Source organism: Chamaea fasciata, unplaced genomic scaffold (genome assembly GCF_029207755.1).
Source record: "Chamaea fasciata isolate MVZ Bird 193981 ecotype frontalis unplaced genomic scaffold, bChaFas1.0.hap1 SCAF_2, whole genome shotgun sequence".
Classification (NCBI taxonomy): domain Eukaryota; kingdom Metazoa; phylum Chordata; class Aves; order Passeriformes; family Sylviidae; genus Chamaea; species Chamaea fasciata.
Window position 1 is genome coordinate 29,754,628 of NW_027094087.1, and position 20,204 is coordinate 29,774,831.

General features: G+C 41.2%; 1 protein-coding gene across 1 annotated transcript in view; it reads right to left on the reverse strand.

The window, feature by feature from the left end:
• LOC136284991 (ovostatin-like) overlaps positions 1-11,669 on the reverse strand; it is a 29,203-nt gene extending 17,534 nt beyond the window's left edge. Inside the window, exons 1-15 of the mRNA XM_066175552.1 lie at positions 11,590-11,669; positions 9,859-10,042; positions 9,046-9,202; positions 8,093-8,145; positions 7,593-7,613; positions 6,663-6,831; positions 5,945-6,029; positions 5,162-5,279; positions 4,433-4,553; positions 4,086-4,195; positions 3,077-3,235; positions 2,098-2,322; positions 1,829-1,886; positions 664-809; positions 135-278 (exon numbers count right to left, since the gene is read on the reverse strand). Of these exons, the coding sequence (XP_066031649.1) occupies positions 135-278; positions 664-809; positions 1,829-1,886; positions 2,098-2,322; positions 3,077-3,235; positions 4,086-4,195; positions 4,433-4,553; positions 5,162-5,279; positions 5,945-6,029; positions 6,663-6,831; positions 7,593-7,613; positions 8,093-8,145; positions 9,046-9,202; positions 9,859-10,042; positions 11,590-11,654 (1,815 nt within the window). The 5' untranslated portion in view covers positions 11,655-11,669. The remainder of the gene's footprint in view (positions 1-134; positions 279-663; positions 810-1,828; positions 1,887-2,097; positions 2,323-3,076; positions 3,236-4,085; positions 4,196-4,432; positions 4,554-5,161; positions 5,280-5,944; positions 6,030-6,662; positions 6,832-7,592; positions 7,614-8,092; positions 8,146-9,045; positions 9,203-9,858; positions 10,043-11,589) is intronic.
• Between the last annotated feature and the right edge of the window lie 8,535 nt (positions 11,670-20,204).

Consider the following 20,204-nt stretch of genomic DNA (forward strand, 5'->3'; position numbering starts at 1 on the left):
CCTTAGACCTTCCTTTAATCACAGATGTCTGTTTCCAAAGGAAAAATAAAAATACAGTCAGCAGCAGAGACGTCACAGGTGGGAAGTCGGTTGTTCCTAGCTCAAAAGAACATAGGGTTTAGGATGTGGCTTACACTCTCAGCAGATAACTCTTGCCCAGACCGAAGAAGGACGCTCTGAATTGCTCGCAGGGCACAGTGGGAGTTGGCAGCAGCTTCCAGGTGGAGTCCAACTTTAGAGCCCGGGAAACCCTGCTCCTCAGAGAACTTGAGCTGGACCTGGAAATTAGCAAATCCAAGACAACCACCCCAGAAATTAGGTGAATCGGATTGGCACAGAGGTCTAAATCTCACCTTTCATCGGCACTCGCTATTCTCTGTAGGACAAAGCTCCTACCGCTAGATGTCCCTTCTGGATCCGTTTGTACAAATTCACATAACCCCCCGCCCCAGCCATCCTTCTCTCCCCACTATGCAGAGAGTTTTGTCTGAGCCTGATCATACGTGTCAATTCCAGGGACAGCTTCTCAGGACCCCAGACATACCTGTACCTTTTCCATTCCTAAATGCCATCCCCAGTCGAGGGCTCTTGATGAGATCATTTCCTGACCATTTTTCAGCCAAACCCTGATATATCCCTTAATAAGAAAGCAAAGGTTTCCACCTTGTTTTTGAAGCATATATCACTGTGTATCCTGGAGCTGTCAGCCACTATTTCTCCATGAGGATGCACCGTGTAGAGCAGCAATCTGGCACTAGGGGCAAGTTTCTCAGTGACAGTCAGTGTGATGGAGAATGTACCTCTGGAAGCTGTGGAAGGAACATGGATCAGGGAGGAACAAGCCAGCAAAAGAGCTTAGACAAACCTCAGCTTTGGTGGAAGGACCACGTATTTATTCATAACCTACAAGCACCTTTAAAACCCAGAGAATTGGATATTGAAAACTTCGTCTCTCAGAGGCTGAGGGACAGCTCCCTTCAATGAGATAACAGATACAAACTGGAGGATGCTGAGACCAGGGTGCTTTGCAGAGAGAGGTCTACGCTGGGAAGAAGTTAAACATGGAAATCTGTACACAATTGGTATGAGAAGTGCATATTATTGCCTTTGGGTCTCAAAACTAGAATCTCCTACACCAGAGGAGGTAGAGCAATATCCTGAGTTACAGGAGAGTTCTCTTAACACGAAGAAATATGAAATTCTTCTCTACATGGATGAAAACAACAAGTGCATGGACAGGCAATTAAGCTTAAGACCAAAGACGGTAAATATGAAACAAATCCTATATATGGAGAGAAGCTTACTTAAGCCACCTCCTGAAGTGTGCAAATAGACCAGGTTCTGCAAGAAAAGTTATTTTAACAATGAAAGAATGAAGGTCAGGATCACTGTCATTTGTGGGTATTTGGAGACTTCTGAAAGGGCAATGAATTTCAAGAGTTGACTGCCAAATATCCTTTTCAAATGGGACATCTATTATTCCAAACTTTAAAACGTTTTATTATTCTCGTTGGTGAAGACTAGGATGTCACACAATAACTGTGAGACCATAAATACTCCTTGGCATTATAAAATAACATAATAAAACAGATGAAGGTTGCATTCCCTGTGTTTGATCACAACAAAATGTCTTTCTATTAACAAGATAAAAGTGATTATGATATGGGAGGTTGGCTAGATGCTGCAGCAAAAGAAAATGATCCTGTGAGCAGTAACAGGTCATGGGATTTAGGAACTAGTACCTGATTTAGCCACAGTTCTTTGCTTTCATCACTTGCAAAACTTACTATGCTCTGAAGTACAAGTAGTAATATGGTCTGGAACTTACCACCAGAAATGCTGACTTGCTTTTTGCCACTGAGAGTAATTTTTCCTTGTGTCATCACCTGGGAATAGAAAAATCTCATGAAAGGGGATCAAAAGCACCTTCTCCCTTCCACCATGAAATCATTGATTTTGAGTATTGTTCTGAGAAGCCTTGAAGGCCATCAGGCTGAGCCATGATCCATAGCCACTGTCAGATTGCGAGATTTCTGCCTTATATAGTGCATGAGAGAACGTGAAAAAAGGTGTTTCAGGAGTAACATCAGGACTTACTACATAGTAGAAGTTTGTGTGTGTGGCATTGTTGTAGCCTTCTCTGTTCAGGACATAGTGAACATTGATGGTTCTCTGCTGGCCACAGCTGAGCTCCTCTGTCACTGGCTCAATTTTCAGAAAGCTGTTGGTCCGTGAGTAGAAACGCCGGATGAGGAACGAGGCTTTGGGCTCATTATCAATCCCCCAGATAAAGTCTTCACATTCATGTGGTACCTGTTTGACCTATGGCACAGAAAACCATATATGTGGAATCAACAGCGTGGAAAAAAAGAAAATGCAAGGCAAGTGAGAGGCAAAGGCATCTTTTCTGTCAAATATTCTGTTGGGAAACTGATTTTGTGAGGCTGTTAAAGCCATGAGCAAAAACTGGTGTGAAAAATTTGTGTTTTACCAATGCAGATTGGGTGGCCTTCTAGACACCTTTGGGCATCCAAATACCTGTGGCACATTGCAGTAGGGGAGTTATTTCTGGGGTTTTTTTTAGGCTTAAGACCAGTTGCATAAACTGCTGGGACTTAACACTGAATTAGAATGTCATTGTTCTAAATGACACACTTTTTCTCAGCTCTTTCCATCACATCAGAACAAAGGAATGACAATATGAGAAGACCATGTGATGATAACAGGCACGAGTTTGTGCCAGCAGAAATGCAGGGAAGCAGTCAGCAGCAGTGAAAGTTGCTGGCACGCACCAAGGCTAGATGGGGAAGGTAGTGCAGTCTCTGAGGAAAGTCCTCTAGCAGGCAGAATAGAGAGAAGGAAGACGAATATAGAAAGAGCTTCAAAAGGGGAGGGAAAAGCAGGGAGGGACTGAAGATCACTACAACCCAAAACCACAGCTGGGGTGCAGTGTGCCTCTTCTCAGGCACTGGTGCTTGCTCATATGAGTTTCACAGAGTTTGCAGGTATTCCTCCTAAACCCTCTCTCCCATGAAGTATTTATTCATGAATTAGACTGTAGCCTGTGTTTACTTACTGTCAGTGTAAAACTGGGATCAAAGAAGTTGGACGTGTCAATGGAAAAAGCAGCAGTGCCATTTTTGTCAGTGGTATAGTTGGCCAGATAATCTCCATTGAGCTCCAGCAGGACAGGGCTGTTGGCAACAGGCTCACCATCCACACTTGTCACAGTGACCTGAACACAATGAATACCCAAGGGGTTCAGAAAAAACCCAAAAAACAACAACAAAAGAAAAGCTCTGTTTACGAGACAATGCTCGCTTAAACACTGAGGACTGTTGCAGGGAGTAGAAATCAAGGCTGAAATGTACTGAAGAGGCAAATGCTCCCCAGTATTTTGAGGGAGTAGGAGTTCTATGATAGAATAATTCCCATCAGTGGGAAATTCCCATCAGTACAGAATAAACTATGTGTCACAAAGGGAGGAGAAATATTTGTTGAAGAACATTGATTAACACACCCAAATCAACCAGATGACTTAATGGCCACAGGCAACCTGTAAAGCTCAGTAACACCTTTCAACTCCTACACATCTGTGCACACCCACTGCCTCCATTGCCTGTCAGGATGATGCTGTACAGGTCATTGTCCTTTTTTGTGCCTGGTTTATCCTGCACGTGTAGATTGCTAAGATGTAGGAATGTGCTCCAACATCTATACTGCTATAAGTAAACATCTCTGGATTGTGTGATGCAACACGGAGTGAATTCTACCTTTAGTTTAGACATAACCATTCCTGAAGAATTTTCTTGAAGACTCCTCTTCCCCACTCATATGACCTTCCACTTACTCACGTTTTAGGCAACCTCTGACTATAGCAGAAAAGAGACCCTGATGAGCCAGGTGTGACACAATTTTCTTTTTTCCTCTAGGAGTATCAAGAGAACTGTGCAGTCACTGTTATGCAGCATTATCATAGGAAGCAGAGAGCACATTCAGGTGACAGCCATAAATAGGACAACACAGAGATTGTCATGCCGGACCTCAGGGAGTTTGGGTCTACATCTATGCTCTCATGTACCTACCTCACCATGATAAGGAAGTCCCCTCTTGTAATAGGAATCCATATTCCTGAACATCACTCGGTCATTTTCTTGGCTGACTGAAACATAGTCATTGGCCTTCATCTGGATACCTGCGAGACACACCCAGTACAAAGGACAGGAAACAGAAATCAAACACAGGCAGAAAGCTGTTCCTTTTGAAAAACTGTATGGAGTGGTGTTGCTCTGGAGGGAGAGCTACACAAAGGGAACCATAATTGCTGCCTGTTTGCCACACAGACGTTGATCCAGGGGATTCCTCTCAGGAAGATCCATGCATTAGTTGGATCTGCATTAATCAGTTACTCCCAACATCCACTTGGTGTTACCTGTCCCGTTTTCAGTGACGATGCTTTCTACTTTGAGGCTGGCATACATCATGGCATAGCTGCGGTAAAGCTGGAATTTTTTGATGGGGATGACAGTGTTGAGGCAGCCATCCTTTCCCAGCTGAAATAGTAGCACAAAGGGGAAAAACTGTTTTTCTCAAGGTTTGCAAAATTGCCCCTCATTATGTATTAGTGAGTCTCTGAAGAACTCCCTACCTACCTTACATTTCTTATTCTCCAGCTCTCACCCCAGATGATGTTTTAATATCATTTACTCTAGCACCTGGAAACTTCTCTCCTTATCCCATCTAGTCTTTTCTATGCTCATGCTCCTCCTTAAACCCATCTTGCATGATGCTTGTGCTCTGTGACCACAGCACATTGAGTCTGTGCTAGTGGACAAATTAATCATTTGTTTAATATCAAGTGTCCTCAAAGACTCCCAGCAGAGGTCTGCTGATCAGATTTGTTAGGAACACAGCTCCAGTGTTTCAGAAATGATTACAAATTTACAGTTTCATAAGCTTCCCTCCTTCCAACTGATTCTTTCTGAGGGAAAAACAGTCTTTCAGTGAGGTCCTTCACATTGCCTGTGAGATAGTGAGAAAAACCACACCACTGAGATTGTCTCTCTGGTGTTCCCTTGGAAATTAATGAGGCCACTGAATACTGTGCTACATGTTGGGTAGTAAAGCTGACAAGGAAGAAAGGACTTGTTATGTATCATACCAGTCCAGTGACAGCTTCACAGGTTTTTTTCCAGTTTTGTTTACACAGTGGACTATAAAATCTCTGCTGACACACATTAATTTGGGCATTCCCTTGCACTGGCTGGCCATAAGTGTACCTAGAGAGGAAGAAACATGAGAATTCAATCGTGTGGATTTAACATGAGACCTGCAAAAGTTGCAGAGCAATGCAGACTCTAAATCCCTCCACAGTACCCAGAGCACAGACAGAAGAGCAGCTGTGAATCAGCCAGCCCTAGTAGAATTCCCTTCTACTATTTTTAGGCTGCTTCTGCCATTTTATTGGAAAACACCTCCTTCACCATTGTTTTGGTGCAGTCATTCTTTAAGGTCTGAAGCTGGAAAGTGGTGTTGGACTCAGGATACCACTCCCTGCAGCTTTTTCTCATTAGTACCTTACACAAGGCAGAACATATTGCAGAAAGACCCTATTCACCCTTTTAGCTCCTGGCACCTTGCACTTGGGTCACATCACAGCCAGCAATTTTAATGATAAACTCTCACTTTCTGTAATAATAAAGCACAACAGCTAGCAAGTAGGAAGTGCTTGGTTTGGACACACACAGACTCCCCCAGTTTTAATTCTGCTATGTAGCAGGAGAAGAGTTATCCTTTTTTATACCATGAAAGTCATAGCTAAAGGAATTTCTCTAAGCCACATTCTGAACCAGCAGCAGGATCTCTGCTTCCCAGCACAGCACACCATCCAAAGCCTATACCATTTGTTGCACACAATTGTGTTGTCTTCAGCTCAGATACTTACGAAGCACAAACCTTCACCCTGACTTCTTCATCAAAGAAAGAAATTGTCTTTGGCCCAGTGGTTGTCACTTCAAATTTTGGCAGCACTGAGAAGGTAATGTGAATATGACTGATCAGCAATTGCATGCCATACGCAGGTGTGTGTGTAAGACAGTAAAAAAAAACAGTTAGCAAAGATATTTTCATGAACAAGGGAGAGGAAATGGATCAAAGAAGAACCTAAATAGGAACTGGCTGTAGTATACTGCAATAGAAAAAATAACCTTCAGTGGTAAGATGAGTAACTTCTTTAAAATTAAATAATAGTCACACTAATAACTATAACAGTCACAGCAAAACCCATGATAAATCACTTTAATCTCTTTTCTTAAAGAAAAATGAGTAATGCCAACATCTCAAACTGGTTAAGCCCTGGAGAACAAAAATTATTATGCAATCCAGTTGCAGCGAAGGAGAAAGGCAGCAGATTAAGTGAAATAATAAAATCAAATAGATTGCTCTCTTCAACTTATCTTTTATCCCAGGACACCAGCAATAATGACAACATAGCTGGGAAAGGCCTGTTTCTCATGCACCAGTCCACCCAGCTCTTTCCATGTCTTTCTTTTCCAGGCATGATGCAGAGAATGCAAAGGACTTCAACTCTGCACTAGTAGATTTTATCTGACTTAGGCAGAGCCTCACTGTTAGCACAGGGTAGTTTGTGAGCCTTTGCTTACCGTATTCCTCCACTCTGAAGGAGTGGTACTCTTTTTCTCCTGACTTGGTCTCCACAGTAATTTGGTAGGACCCCAGAATAGGTTCTGGGATTAGTGGAAAGGAGAGCTGGACAATTCCACGCTTTGATGTCACCTCCAGCCACTGGAAGATCTTGTTTTGCTCTGGGTCCTGGAAGAAAGAGATGTAGCGAAACCTTTATCATCATTTCTTCTCTTCTTTCACGGCCTCTCTTCTGACATAATGGCTAAATGCGTCACTGGCTAAGAGTGCTTTGGGGCTGATGACATGTGCTTGCTTTCCATCTCTGCTTGTGGATTTAACAAACCTAGGTTTATGTTTAACAGGGAATTAGCTACACTGACAGATGGCCTCAGATCATTCAGAAGCAGTTCCTGATTGGGACATTGGTTGTGTCCGGGACACAGGCTGACTATCTATGAGACTCGTAGCATAAATCTTTCTGACTCAACTGCCTTTGTAAAACAGGAATGTAATGCCGGCCTCTCTCAGAAAGTGCTTGGAGATGTAGTGACGTGAAATGTGGTAGAAGGTGATTCATTGTTGGCCCATCCCCATGAGAACATGGCATTTCAGAAAGTCACTACTCTTTATGCCTGTGAGAATGAGGCAGTTTCACCAGTTATTTGCTGTAGTCCTCCCAAGGTAAGCCTGGACAGAATGCTCCTGTTTGAACTCCAGTGAAAGGCAGAGCAGCAACCCCATGCCATCTCAGACTAACAGCTCCAGTTCTGCTGATTTCTGCTCCTCTGGTGCTTGAGAGAGGATATTGCCACTGTTGAACCTCAGATCCATTGGCTTTAAATGGTGCGCTCTGGGCGAGTCTCCCTCAGCTGTTGTCTCTATGGGAAATTATGAAGCATAGTCTTTCCAAAGGAACCTATGCTTTAATTTTATGTTGCATGTCTTACCTCAATGATGATTCTGGGATACTGGAAGAGGAAATAAAGGGAGAAAAAAAAACCTATCAAAACAGTAATCTAACAATGGAGGTTGATACAACATAAGGAAAGCTGTGAACAGATTTTTCTGGATAGAGAAGACTGGGCCAAGGAAACGATTTGCAACTCATGTCTGTAATTAAAGAGATAATTTAAAAAGGATAACCAGTTTGTGAATTTATTTTTTCTGCAAAAATATCCTATCTTTTTCTGCATATCTGAGACAACAAAATCTGTGTGCTGTGAGATATTTCCCCAAGTGCTTTCAGAGCCTTGCCCTCTACAAAGGTAGGGAAATGATGGAGTGTGAAGGTAAGGAGTTACAGCAAATATAAAAAATACAAAAAATACAAAATATAAAAAATATCAGGAAGCCTATTCCAGGCCCTTCTTATTCAATATCTAAGTGAGAGAGTCTCAGTGAAGAGGTACCTCAAGAAGGTACTTGAAAAGTTTTGGCCATCACTCACCGTCTCCTGAACAGGTCTGAATTGGCTGTCCAAAGTGACCACACGAAACATCACTGAAAAAGATACAGGATAAAAAAGGATTACAGAATAATCAAGGCTGGAAGAAACCTCCAGGACTGTCTCGTCCAAACATCAACCTGGCACCAAGTGTCAGATGTAGATGCCTCGATCATTTATTTTATTAGTGGAGATAAATCATTTTCTATACACAGCTTTGCTCAGCCTTTTTTTGGAAAACTAAAGAGTGCCCAGAGAACATGAAAGAATTATCTTAGCCAGTGAAAAAAGAAAACCAAAATAAATGTCAGCTGAAATATCTTCAATTATTACCCACTTGGACTAAAGCAACCTCTGTAATAAATGCAATTTACTGCCTTCAATCCTTCTTGAAGGACTCCATTCTTTGGACCATTTCCTAAAAAACCTGTTTATACAAACCAGTTCAATGTGAAAATCATCGAGAAGGAAGGATTTTCTTTCTTCTAAATGTAGATTCTGTGCAGCATTGAAGTATAATTATGCTAAAGAGATAGCTAACTCCACCACAGCTAGTACTGTCATTTAAAGGTTGTGATGGAATCAGCACTTTGAAATAGATCAACAGTTAAGGAGAAAGAGCTGTTGACAGGAAATGAGGTGCTTGCTTCATTTTAATATTAACTTTATTAGCTCCAAATCTAAGCTATTATTTTCTGTATTTTTAAGGATACTTTTTATGTGACTGTCCTCAAGTAAACCTGACAGAACCTGAGATCCTGTAAATGCAATTAACTAAGTACAAGCACATAAATTCTACTACTTCGTTGCACTGTTGTGAATTGGTTCTATTTTTCACTAACCTTGATGATCCGAAACTCAGATGAGATTTTTATTCCACAAGAGTTTCTGTCAACCTTGACCCACCCTCGCTCTCAGTTTCTCACTTTTCTAGCTGACTCAAACCCTTCATTCACCTTTTTGTCCTGGCTTGTAGAGGGGTTTGTCCGTCTGGACAAAGACAGCACCATCCACATTCTGAATTGCCACTGATCTTCTCTCAGCTAAGTCGACTGTGGCACCTCTGGCTGAGAAGGAAATGAATGCCATGGGATCAGAAGCAGCAGGAGGAACCTGGAGAGGAAAAAAAACCCAGAGGAAAAGTGGAAAATGAGACATGCTGAGGTTCCCTGATGCCCAGGGGTTTAGAGTAGGATTCTGTCAGTTGAGTCATAAATAGCTTAAGGAAAGTCATGAGAAGTCCCACCTTTGTCAGTGAGATAATTTCTGGGAATTTCTGCTGTGGAAGGCCTGTAATCTATCACCAGGTAACAGGATTTGAAGCTGTGCTCTGTCCTATGCATTTCCCTGCTTACATGCAGGTTGCCACTGCCATATACCTTTAATTCTGAAGTGTTTTCTCCTGCTCCATTTTGGAAGACCTCACCTTGGGACTCTTTTTCTTGTGTGTACTGATCTTGCATAGTCATGGGAAAGGGAATAACTGTGACCCACCCGGATTCTCTTGCTTGATACTTAGTTCCATAAGGAGCATGCAACTGTGATGACAATATAAAGCTTTTTTCTATTGACTCTGTGAATGGAGCTGGAAAGCCTTTCTCTAGCTCCCTTCTATAATCCATCGGGTTTTTTTCCTATTTTGTCAGCCTTTCCAACAGTTTATCTTATTTGAAACACTTTGTCTTCTTTTCCTCACTGACAAGGAGAGTGGCAATCAGAACTATTTCCAGATACTACCCCCTCTTCAGGAGTTTCAAAAGAGGAAATACCTTGAACTCGCTGCACTTGAAGAAGTCATTGTCTGTCATGGGTTCCTCGAAGAGAGTCTTTTGGACACTGCCATATTCCAGGACAACACTCACAGACAGAGGCTCGCTGAGATTGACTAACTGCACACAAGCCGTCTGTGGAGCGTTGCTCCGCACAACTGATGGGACCAGCAGCACATACTGCCTGTGAGACCAGATCAGAAAGTTCAGTTATGCAGGAAAGGCAGAGCAAACAGGAGAGTAAAACACCACAGAAATGCCACAGGTGTGAAGGAAGACACGATCCAAAGCTTGCTCAAACCAATGAAAGGATTTCAATTTCTTTCAATGGGTTTTAAATAATATGTTAAGAAAGTACAAATGTCAACTTTTCAACCCCTCACAATTCTTTCTGAGCTGAGGGACTGGCATCATTCTGTGCAGTGTCTTACCCAGCATGATATTGCACCTCTATTTCAGGTATTTACACAGCTCCAATTACTGAAGTGGCTACAGCACAGTTGCATGTCCTCCCATAACCTAGGTGTGTACTTGAACCTCTACAGCCTCCCACAAGGAGGAGCGACATTTAGCGTCTTCTTGGGATCCATGACAAAAATACTAGTTAAGGGTTGCCACAATCTTTAAATTTCTCATTCTCTGAATATCTCTTGGATAAGAACTGACATAAGTCAATCCAGTAAATGCACAAGAAGTGATGTTACTTTTCCATTTTGCAGAAAATTCCAGGGAATGCTCAATCTAATCTGCATGCTCAATTCTGCTTCCATGCTTCTGTTTTCATGCTTCTCCTGTGTTGTTTTCTTTTGTTTCTTCCATTGAAGTTTTTTATTTATACTTTTTCTCTCTATAATTAGGGCAGCCTTCCTTCCCCAGAGTAGTCCTCTGAAAAATATTCCTTCATATTTGCTGTTTGTCTAAAATTCTGTTGCTGTCCACCTGTTTGCTACCCAAACTACTCTTTTCAAACAATGTATTACAGAATTCACAAGTTGGTTTTGTAGCACAACATGAATCATGCAATCTTTTCTTTCTAATCTGATCCTTCCCCTTTTTTTCTCCCACACCTTTGCCAGCTCATATTGCCTTTATTTTTATTTTCACTTGCCCAGTTCAGGCTGCATGGAATTCAAAGACCAAAATTAAAAGCATTAAAATTAACAGTGTATTGGAGGAAGCTAAACTGTCTTTCATAGTGTTTTCCTTTAGAATTTTTGAGAAGAGCATTTAAGCTCTAATGTTGGTGTATTTTTGAATACTGAGGCTGAAATCTTCTGTTTGTATAAAGCCATGGACACTGACAGTGCTAACAGGAATACTAATTGTACTGGGTTTGCCATTCAGCATGGTCTCAGTCCCAGCCACTGTCTGGCCTCTAGCACCTCCCCATACATGGTGCTCTGTCCGTGCTGCTGGTGCATATCAATCCAAATTATTGGTATTACTTGTTAGTCTAGTCCTGAGTCTCCTTGCCACTTTACCCATGCACATCACACTTCAGCTACTCAAGTTCCAGGTTTCTGTCATTCACACTAGATTTCACAGCAGTTTTATGATGGAGAGAACCATTCCAAACCATCCTTCAATGTCATCTACTTCCAAGCCAACACATTTAAGGACCTATGTCTCAAATATCATGTTTATTATATAGCATTGTCCCAGAAGAAATAAGCTGGTGGGAAATACAATATAATATGTTATCATAAAGACACAGAAGACGTGACCACTTACGTTTCAGAAGACACAATAGGAAACCAGTTCAAGTACAGAATACCGAGAAGAATCCTTGACCACATGTCTGTGCATGAAGAAATAGAGAGGCTGATCTCAAGCTGGCAGCCTGTCCCTGGTTTTTAAATTGGCCTGAAAATGTGCGCCTCCTCCATGGCGTCAATCACAGTCTAATAAAAGTTATTTGCATAAAATTTGCATACATTCAATTTCCTCAATACTGTGTTCTCACACTCCTTGAGCTCCCAAGCAACAGCTTTGCAAAGCTCTCATATTTCGCATAGCTCTGTGATGTATTGCAAGTCAAACCGGTTCCTCCCTTTATGTTTCATTGAAGCTTACCTCTTTGATTATTGTGTCATTGGGTAAAGTTTCCTAAATGTTTCAACTTGCTAGTTTTTGCCACTGCTTAAGTATTTCCTTATTCTGCAAAGGTGTCCTGCAGACATGTCACGCAACAGAAATAATCATAACACGCTGCTTTTTCATGTCTGCATGGGAGCCAGGATGGGTAAAACTACACCAGTACAGCTATAGCTGCATTCAAAATGGCACTAAAGGAAACTCGTAATGGTAATCTGGATTTCTTACTGCAGACATTAACATTTGGCAAGGAATGGTGTTGACAAGTGGTCTACCATTTTTGCCAGCAGTCGGGACAAGTATATTTCTAGGGAAAGGAATCTGATAGCATTACTTCATTTGTTCACTCATCTGTCAGTCTACATTTTCCCCCTGATCCCTGCTCCCCCCTTTAAATGACTTGCAAGTCTGTTGGGAAATTTTAGTAAATCTGAGAAGTTTCAGAATAATTAATATATAGAATCACAAAATAATATAGATAAAAAGGAACTTACTAACATTATGTGTCAAATCTCTCATTTTAAGCAGGGCTAGCTTAAAAGAAGTCATGTTTTGAGTATCTGGAGGAATGGAGAGTCCACATCATCTCTGGACATCTGCTCCCATGCTTAACCATCTATGCTGTGAACACTTCCATAAATCAGAATTTCCCAAATTATAGCATGTGTCCATTTTTTCTTGCCCTTTCACTGTGCACCTCCAGGAAGAATCTTCCTCTTTCTTCTCTATAATCCCACTTTACATTGTGGAAGAGTGAAATTATGTCCCAACATAGCCTCTGTTTCTCCAGGCTGAATTAAATTAGATTGTTTCCTTCCGTAGGTTTGTCCCAGTTCCGGATTCCCCCCGTGATCTTCCATGGGACTCCCTTCAGTGTGTCAATGCCCTTCTTGTACTGGATCCAGAACTTCACTGTGGTCTCCCAACCACTGAACAGAGCGGAAGAACCAGTTCCCTTGACATGTTGGCTAAACTCTTGATAATACTACTAAGGAAACAAAATAATCCATAGTAATTCGGGATCGGATTCACAACCTTACATAGGAAATGGAAAAAAGAGCCAGCCTGAAGAAAAAAAAGGTAGGCCAAAGAACAATAATCTGTAAGTGTAACCCCAGGGAAGGAACAGTCCTTTCTACTTTGTCTTCTCAACCAAACAGAGGTTGAATAGGAAGAGCAAGCTGAGTATACTCCAGCAGTAATTAGGAACATGAAAAAGAGCTGGGGGCAAGGAAAAAGGTGTGAGCAATGCAGAGAGGGCATGAAGTTATTTCAGTGGTAAAGAGTATGAGGAGGAAATGAAGACTAGTAATGTGGTGTAGAAATTGATGTGTACCTGTTAAAAGCCAGATTCTGCCAATTTCAGCTTTAATGGTAAAATAAGTTCTTTCAACCTTCTAGCTAATGATTCAGCCACACTTATTTATTACTAAATAATAAATTTAATAATACATTAAATTATTCTTTCCATCAGCATAGCTGATGTTTAAAACTACCCATGCCTAACCAGGTTACTCACTCATCTTTCCTAAAACCTTTCTGATGACCAAGCTGGGACACAAAGGAAACTACCCCAGATGTTGCTGGAGCTATGGGAGCTACTATTCCCACTATGTTATTAGTGAGAAATATGACACAAAGCTTCCCAGAATGACGTAGCCTTACAGTGATAATGCTGAGTGGTGTGAGTGTGTGTGTGTGTGCCATGAGGGCAGTCACACTGTGAAGGAAGCTGCTTGCATTAGTTGAAATGATGTCAGAAGACAGTTAACAGTATGTCACAGATATTTGCCTCAGACCTCATCTCTTACCTTAAGAGCACAGGTACTAAGTAACAGGCAAAAAGAATTAAGGAGGGAGGAGGGAATAGCAAACAATCCCAGGGTCCTGGTGTAAATTGCTCCAGAGGCTCACTCTTTATTTAAGTGCAGTGTACCTTCAAAGGGATGGTAAGAGAGCTTTCTTGTCAAAAACCAGACATGGAAAAGAAAAAGATAAAGCATTTGAAAAACCGAAACTCTGGAAGAAACTATGTTCCGAACAATTAAAAAGCACATGTTTCTCTGGAAACAAGCTATTGAAGTAATTCAGTGTAATTACTGATCCCAGAGGACCTCTTTGCATTGAAGCAATGTTGCAATAAGAAGACATCAGTACCAAGACAGGCATCATTCTTAAGATCCCCGTGCAAAGAGGACACTATTCCAGGTGTCTTTGGTAGAAAGGGAAAGAGAAGAAATTTTGAGTTGTATTATTAAGAAACTAGGAGCCAGAGAAGATAAATCTAGAAGTGCAGAGATCAGTATTTAACATGGAGAGATAATGAACCTCACACTAAGCAGCAGTTACAAGAAAGACACACAGAAAATTCCTTGACACTGGAAATCTTAAACCAGTCTGTGGACCCACTTTGTATTGGCATAACGAAAGATGTAACTGGATATTGTAGTTTGGCTAGAAATTTAAGGAAATGAGGAACAGTGTCAGCTTCAAGACCACAGCAATGCAAATACAGACCTATGCTTGATTCTCTAAGTAGAATCATGCCACGTCCCTTTTGGACAGCAGAAAATCAATGTCTTCAACTCACACCATCCAGACTTCAGAAAGTTACTGCATTAGCTCTGTTATTAAGCTATTTTATATACACATACTTCTTCCCCCCTCTCCATTCTTTCTCTAGATGAGTCAAAGTGATGTTTGGAGTTGCATTGAAAACATGTTTTTCACAAGTTAAATTTCTTTCAAATAAAATTGAATTTGCTAATCCATTTTATCAGACTAAATGCACTTGCCTTCTTTTCTCTTTCCAGCTGGGCACACACAGAGGCCAGGGCAATGTGAAGTTTTTCAGCCAAAGCTGAATCCAGTCATTTTCTATGAGTATTTCAGTGTTTAGCATGTACATTGCTCTAACAGAGCATTCTGTGAAGCTGTGACTAGTCATATACAATACCCCAATTATCTTGTGTAGGCCTTGTCAAATATTCCTACACTGTCCAAAAATGCCCAGCATATCTATATGTGCAGAGTCTAGGCAATAGATACAGTCACAAATTAGAAAATAAAGCAGTTGGACAATATCCACCTGGCATGCAGAATGCTGCATAGTCTGAATGTGGAGCTGAGACATTCAAACTCTTGGTCAGTCTAAGGCCTAAGATCTAAGTCATGCCTGTTTTCTTTTTTGTTAGAGAATCAGCAGGAAGTTAATGAGAAACATGAGCAGCTTATAGCAGTGAAGCCTTGGATTTTCCAGAAGAGTGAGTAATATATAATTACTCATTTCTGCTCTATGGCTTCACTTTATATTTGCGTAACACTGCATAGCAAGGACTGTAAATACTTTCTAACTCGTGCCTTCACCTGAGGTAACATACAGACAATCCACCACACCCCACACAGTACAATGCCTGTTTTATTGCCTGATTTCTGTACCTGAGAGAGGTGGATGTAGAGCCCCAGCTTCCATCTGACTTAGGCAAACACTCTCACAACAGTCCCAGGCTATATTTTCTCAGGAAATTATAATCTGATGTATGCTTTCCCACAACACATTCATCAAATGCACTGTGATGAAACGTTATGTTTTGAAAAGCCAAACATATCTCTGAAAAGTGTTGTGCATGTCTTAAAGTTTACATACTTTGGTTAAATTTGCCCATGCAGCCTTCTATTTTTCCAAGGCATATCCTTTTCTGCAAGCTTTTAGGTTTGCAAGTGAAAGTATTTCTCACAGCGTTCTCTGGTAAGAGGCCACAGTGTGGTTGGTAGAGTATTCTGTATCGTTTCATGTTGAATGGATGGAAGAGTTTTCTGATATTACTCATTTCCTGTAGTAATAAGGATCAGGTAATGTTAAATGTTGTAACACTGTTCTATTGAGAAGAGCAAACCATAAACTATTCAGTACCTGAAAGGCCTCATTTACAGAAAGACTGTTAGTAAATTAACTGCTGAGCTTTCAGCACCATATTTATTGAATACGTTTTAGTTCTGCTTCTGAAAAATTAAGTATTACAGCCCTATATATCATGAAATGCTTGAAATACCAACCATTTTTCTTTATCTATAAAGTAATGTAATGTATACAGACATCCTTGAAAAATGCCTACTGTGTCTAAATGATGAAAATAAGAGAGTGTAAATCTAGCAGGGCAGGCTAAACAAAAGAAGGTTTAAAAAAGATCTGCAAAGACAATCAGAACCAGTCATCATTCTTTCTTCAGAAATGACAGAAACAGGAAGCCTGCAAGAGAATCCAAAGGGCCATGAAACGAGAAGAATAAATAAAGTCAAGCAGAGTACAGGAACAGTGCAAACAATTATTATTGCTACTTATTGGTTTAGTTAATCTAATTATTAGTGAATATTACTGTATTTAAATGAACAACTTGATATAAAAAATCATTTATCATAAAGCAAAATACCAAATAATCTATGATGAAGGCAAATTTTATGCAGTAATTATGTTGCTAACATTCTGAATTAGCTCAAAATCTTGAAAAAAAATGACATAGTCAATGCTAAGATTTGATTGTTACAGACCTTTACCATGAGAAACAATGAAGGTGTATTCCATTTGATCCCAAAGGACAAAAATGTGTGACAGTGAGCCTTTTAAAGAGTAAAATTAATTTTTACTTTAGTAGAAAACTTTCCTGTCTTCACTGTTTTCCTTGCTCCTTTATTCATATTGTTCTGCACTTTAGGTCAACATGGGCAGACTGACTCACCAGGCTTTAAAGCACCCAGACAGTAATGGAGTTAAAATAAAGACAGCTACTTGTGAGCTTCCTTTTTGAAATGTTATCATCTCAAATTTTGTGTTCTGATACAAAGAAAATTAATCAGTTCACTCCAGACTGAGGTTCTGAATAATTTCCCACTCCTTGTAGTTAAAGGCCCTCATCTGGGGTTTTACATTTTTTTGTTTTTTAAAGAGAGAAGGACAGGAGCCCCCACGCTCAAACCTCCTCCTATTTATGGAATCCTCTGGTTATACCCTTTCAGAAACATCCAAACTCTACCAGTCAAAGCAAGAGTTTGCAATCTTAGGAAACTGAGATTGATACCCCCAAAATATTGCTGCTTTTACTTATTTCAGTCAACTCAGTTCTGGGCCCCTCAGCTCAGGAAGGACATTGTGTTGCTGAAGCATGCCTAGAAAAGGGCAATAGAGCTGGGGAAGGGTCTACAGGGTAAGTCCTGTGAGGAGTGGCTGAGAGCTGGGGTTGTTCAGCCTGGAGCAAACAAGGCTCATGGGAGACCTCCTCATTCTCTACAGCTGCCTGAGAGAAGGTTGTAGCCAGTGGGGGTTGATCTCCTGGTTGATCTCCTCTCCCAGGCAATCAGCAATGGGATGAGAAGAAATGGCCCAAGTTGTGCCAGGGGAGATTCAGGCTGGACATCAAGAGGAATTTCTTTGTGCAAAGGATTGTTAAACATTGGAATGAACTGTTCAGGAAAGTGGTGGAGTCACCATCCCTGGAGGTATTCCAGAAACAACTTGATGTGGCACTTTATGCTATGTTCTATTTGACAAGGTAGTGGCCTGTCAGAGGTTGGACTCGATGATCTCAGAAGTGTTTTCCAGCCTTAATGAACCTGTGATCCTTGCCAAAAGATATTTCACAAGACCTGCTCAGGCTGAGGCTGTAGTTGGTGCACGAGCCAGGGAAGATCTGCTCACTCTCTACCATCAGCTAGAAAACAGTTGGAACAAGAACCTGTGGGTAACTGTTCCCCAGCTGCAAGGTCCTAAGAAACAAATAAGACAAGGGGACTACACCATGCAGGTAACCAGGCATCTTGATCATGAAACTTCAAACTGTAAACACTGCAAAGACCAGATCACTTAATGGATAACCTGAGAACTAGCTAACATGGTCTTATGTGCTGCCAGAGATTCAGCACAATTGGTAGTTCAAAGACAGGAGAGATCTTGTATAAAGTGAGGTGATCCCTTTTTGCATGTTAAGACCTCCACTCTTTTAACAATGTATAAGTAATAGCACCAAGACAGGCATTGCAACTTCAAGATTTCCATTTAGTACAAGGCATTTTTCAGGAATGTTATTTAATCTAACAAAGGCTTATAGGTTTTGTTCTGGTGATGTGAAGCAACTGCCACATGCAGTTTCAAGTCACATGCACCTGCTGTGTTGTCTGCTGTAATTCTGCAAGGGGCAGAACTTGATTTAAATAATCTGGAGGGAAAAGAATGCTGGAGAAGGCTTTAAGAGTGACTCTTCAGGCTGCACAAATAAGTCTTTTGTATTCCTCCTCGTTTTTCTGAAGAGCCAGTCATTCTTCCAGTGACCAGGGACCAAAGACTCTGCAGATCATACCACTTTGTGTGCCCATCTCACTTTTTCCAGCCAGTAAGATCACGCTGCAGGTTGTTCCCTTAAGGACCTTGCAATTTCTAGGAGAATCGCTTTAGGTGGTACACAGCCCTGATAGTTGTTGATGCCTTTTGGGATCCATGGGAGTGATCTGTGTGTCTGTGTAGAAGATCTGTGTGGTGACCATGCATTTATGTGTATCTGTGGTGTGTGTGTGTATGTGCCAACTAGGAACAGCAACCTCAGCCTCACTACTAGTTGCATCAGGAATTTCACCTCTGCTGACTGACAAATTCTGCTCTCCTTAGCACTCCTCTGCACTGTGTCCTTTAAAAGAGACATTTAAGGACTCAAGCACAAGAAGAGGGCTCTGTCTTCTATCTCATGAGGGAGGACATTTCAGTAGAAGGGATGTTGAAGACATGACCAGAGCTTGAAGCCATATTACATTATTTGCAGACTTCTGTGTAAACTCATTATTCTGGTCTTCTCCTAGGAGGAAAAGAAAATGAGCAGAAGCAGCAGTGTTCCAGTCTCTCTCTATTTGCCTGAGTAAATCTCAGAAATTTTTAAGCATTCCTAGCTGCTGAGTTCCTAAAAATAAGGCCACATGGCAAAAAAGTATTTCCATAAATTAGCAAAGAAATGCTTTGGTATATAATTTGTATTCAGTGTTCTTAGAAATCCTCAAATGTAACTGCATGACTGAACGTGGGGAGCCCTTACACTGAAGACCATGTCTATGGAGGCAGCATATTATTAAATAGGGGCTTTACATTTTTGTAGCCAAGAAACATATCAAACCTTTGCAGCGACAAGTGGAATAAGAGGATAAGTCTAGGTGTAGTCCAAACCTGCATTTTTTAAAATGCATATTTATTTTTAAATAAAGTGCCTTTAATTGTATAACCAAGATCCATTCCCTTCACTCATATTAGTAATTGCTCTAATTTTCTGTGTGCCTGACTCTGAAAGGAACAAATGATCTCTCTCTTAAAACAGTGAACACTGTTCAATCAATGCTAAAAGCAAATGCTTTGAGCCACTGATGCTTAAGGAAAAACTGAATACACCAAGAAGTGGCCCATGTCACCTTCCAGTCTACAACCAGTTTTTCTGGGTACTAGTGCTGCAGTACAAGGAGAATATTTATACATGCTTCTGTCAATGCCAGATGTACACTTATTAAAATCCTGGAGCACACTGTTATGTTGCACCCTTCTGACTGTAGTTCAGGCTCCATAAGAACTAATAAAAATTGCTGTTCCTGAGTGAATAAAAGAACGAGCCCAGCTATATAGCTCAGTACTCTCTTGAGCAGGTGGGAATGAGGCCCTCCAACCACAGACCAAAGCAGAGCTGGTTTGAGGACGATTCTGCAGTAAGGTCTTCTCCAGGACTAGTGAACCACACTAACAAGATGTGCTGGAATATTATCATCTTGGGATTATAGTGTCTGGATGATTACCTAGTAATTAATGAGCAGTGATGCACAGCCCTTGAAATGTCCCCAGCCATCCTGGGACTGTTGGGAATTGGGAGTGGTGTCCGTGGGTGTGGTGAAAATGCATAGACAAGCAAAGATAAACTAAATGCATGCAGAACTGCCCAGGCCAAAAGCTGCTGTTAGGTCTCAGTTTTCCTCGGCATTCCCATCCGAAGCCACAAAACCAGAGTTCTGTCTCTGCTCTAACACCTAACCATGGAGGTGACCACAGCCAACCAGAAAATGGCCAGCTGCCAGCTAAGGCTTACACCAAAGAAGTGGTCAGCCCTGAGGGCTATTGCTATTGACAGCCCATTTTCTAGTTCCACCCAAACCAGATCTCTGTCCTTAACACCTAATCATCACTATCACCTGAACCTGCTGTAAGGCTACAAAGTCAAGATGAAGACCCTAAATGC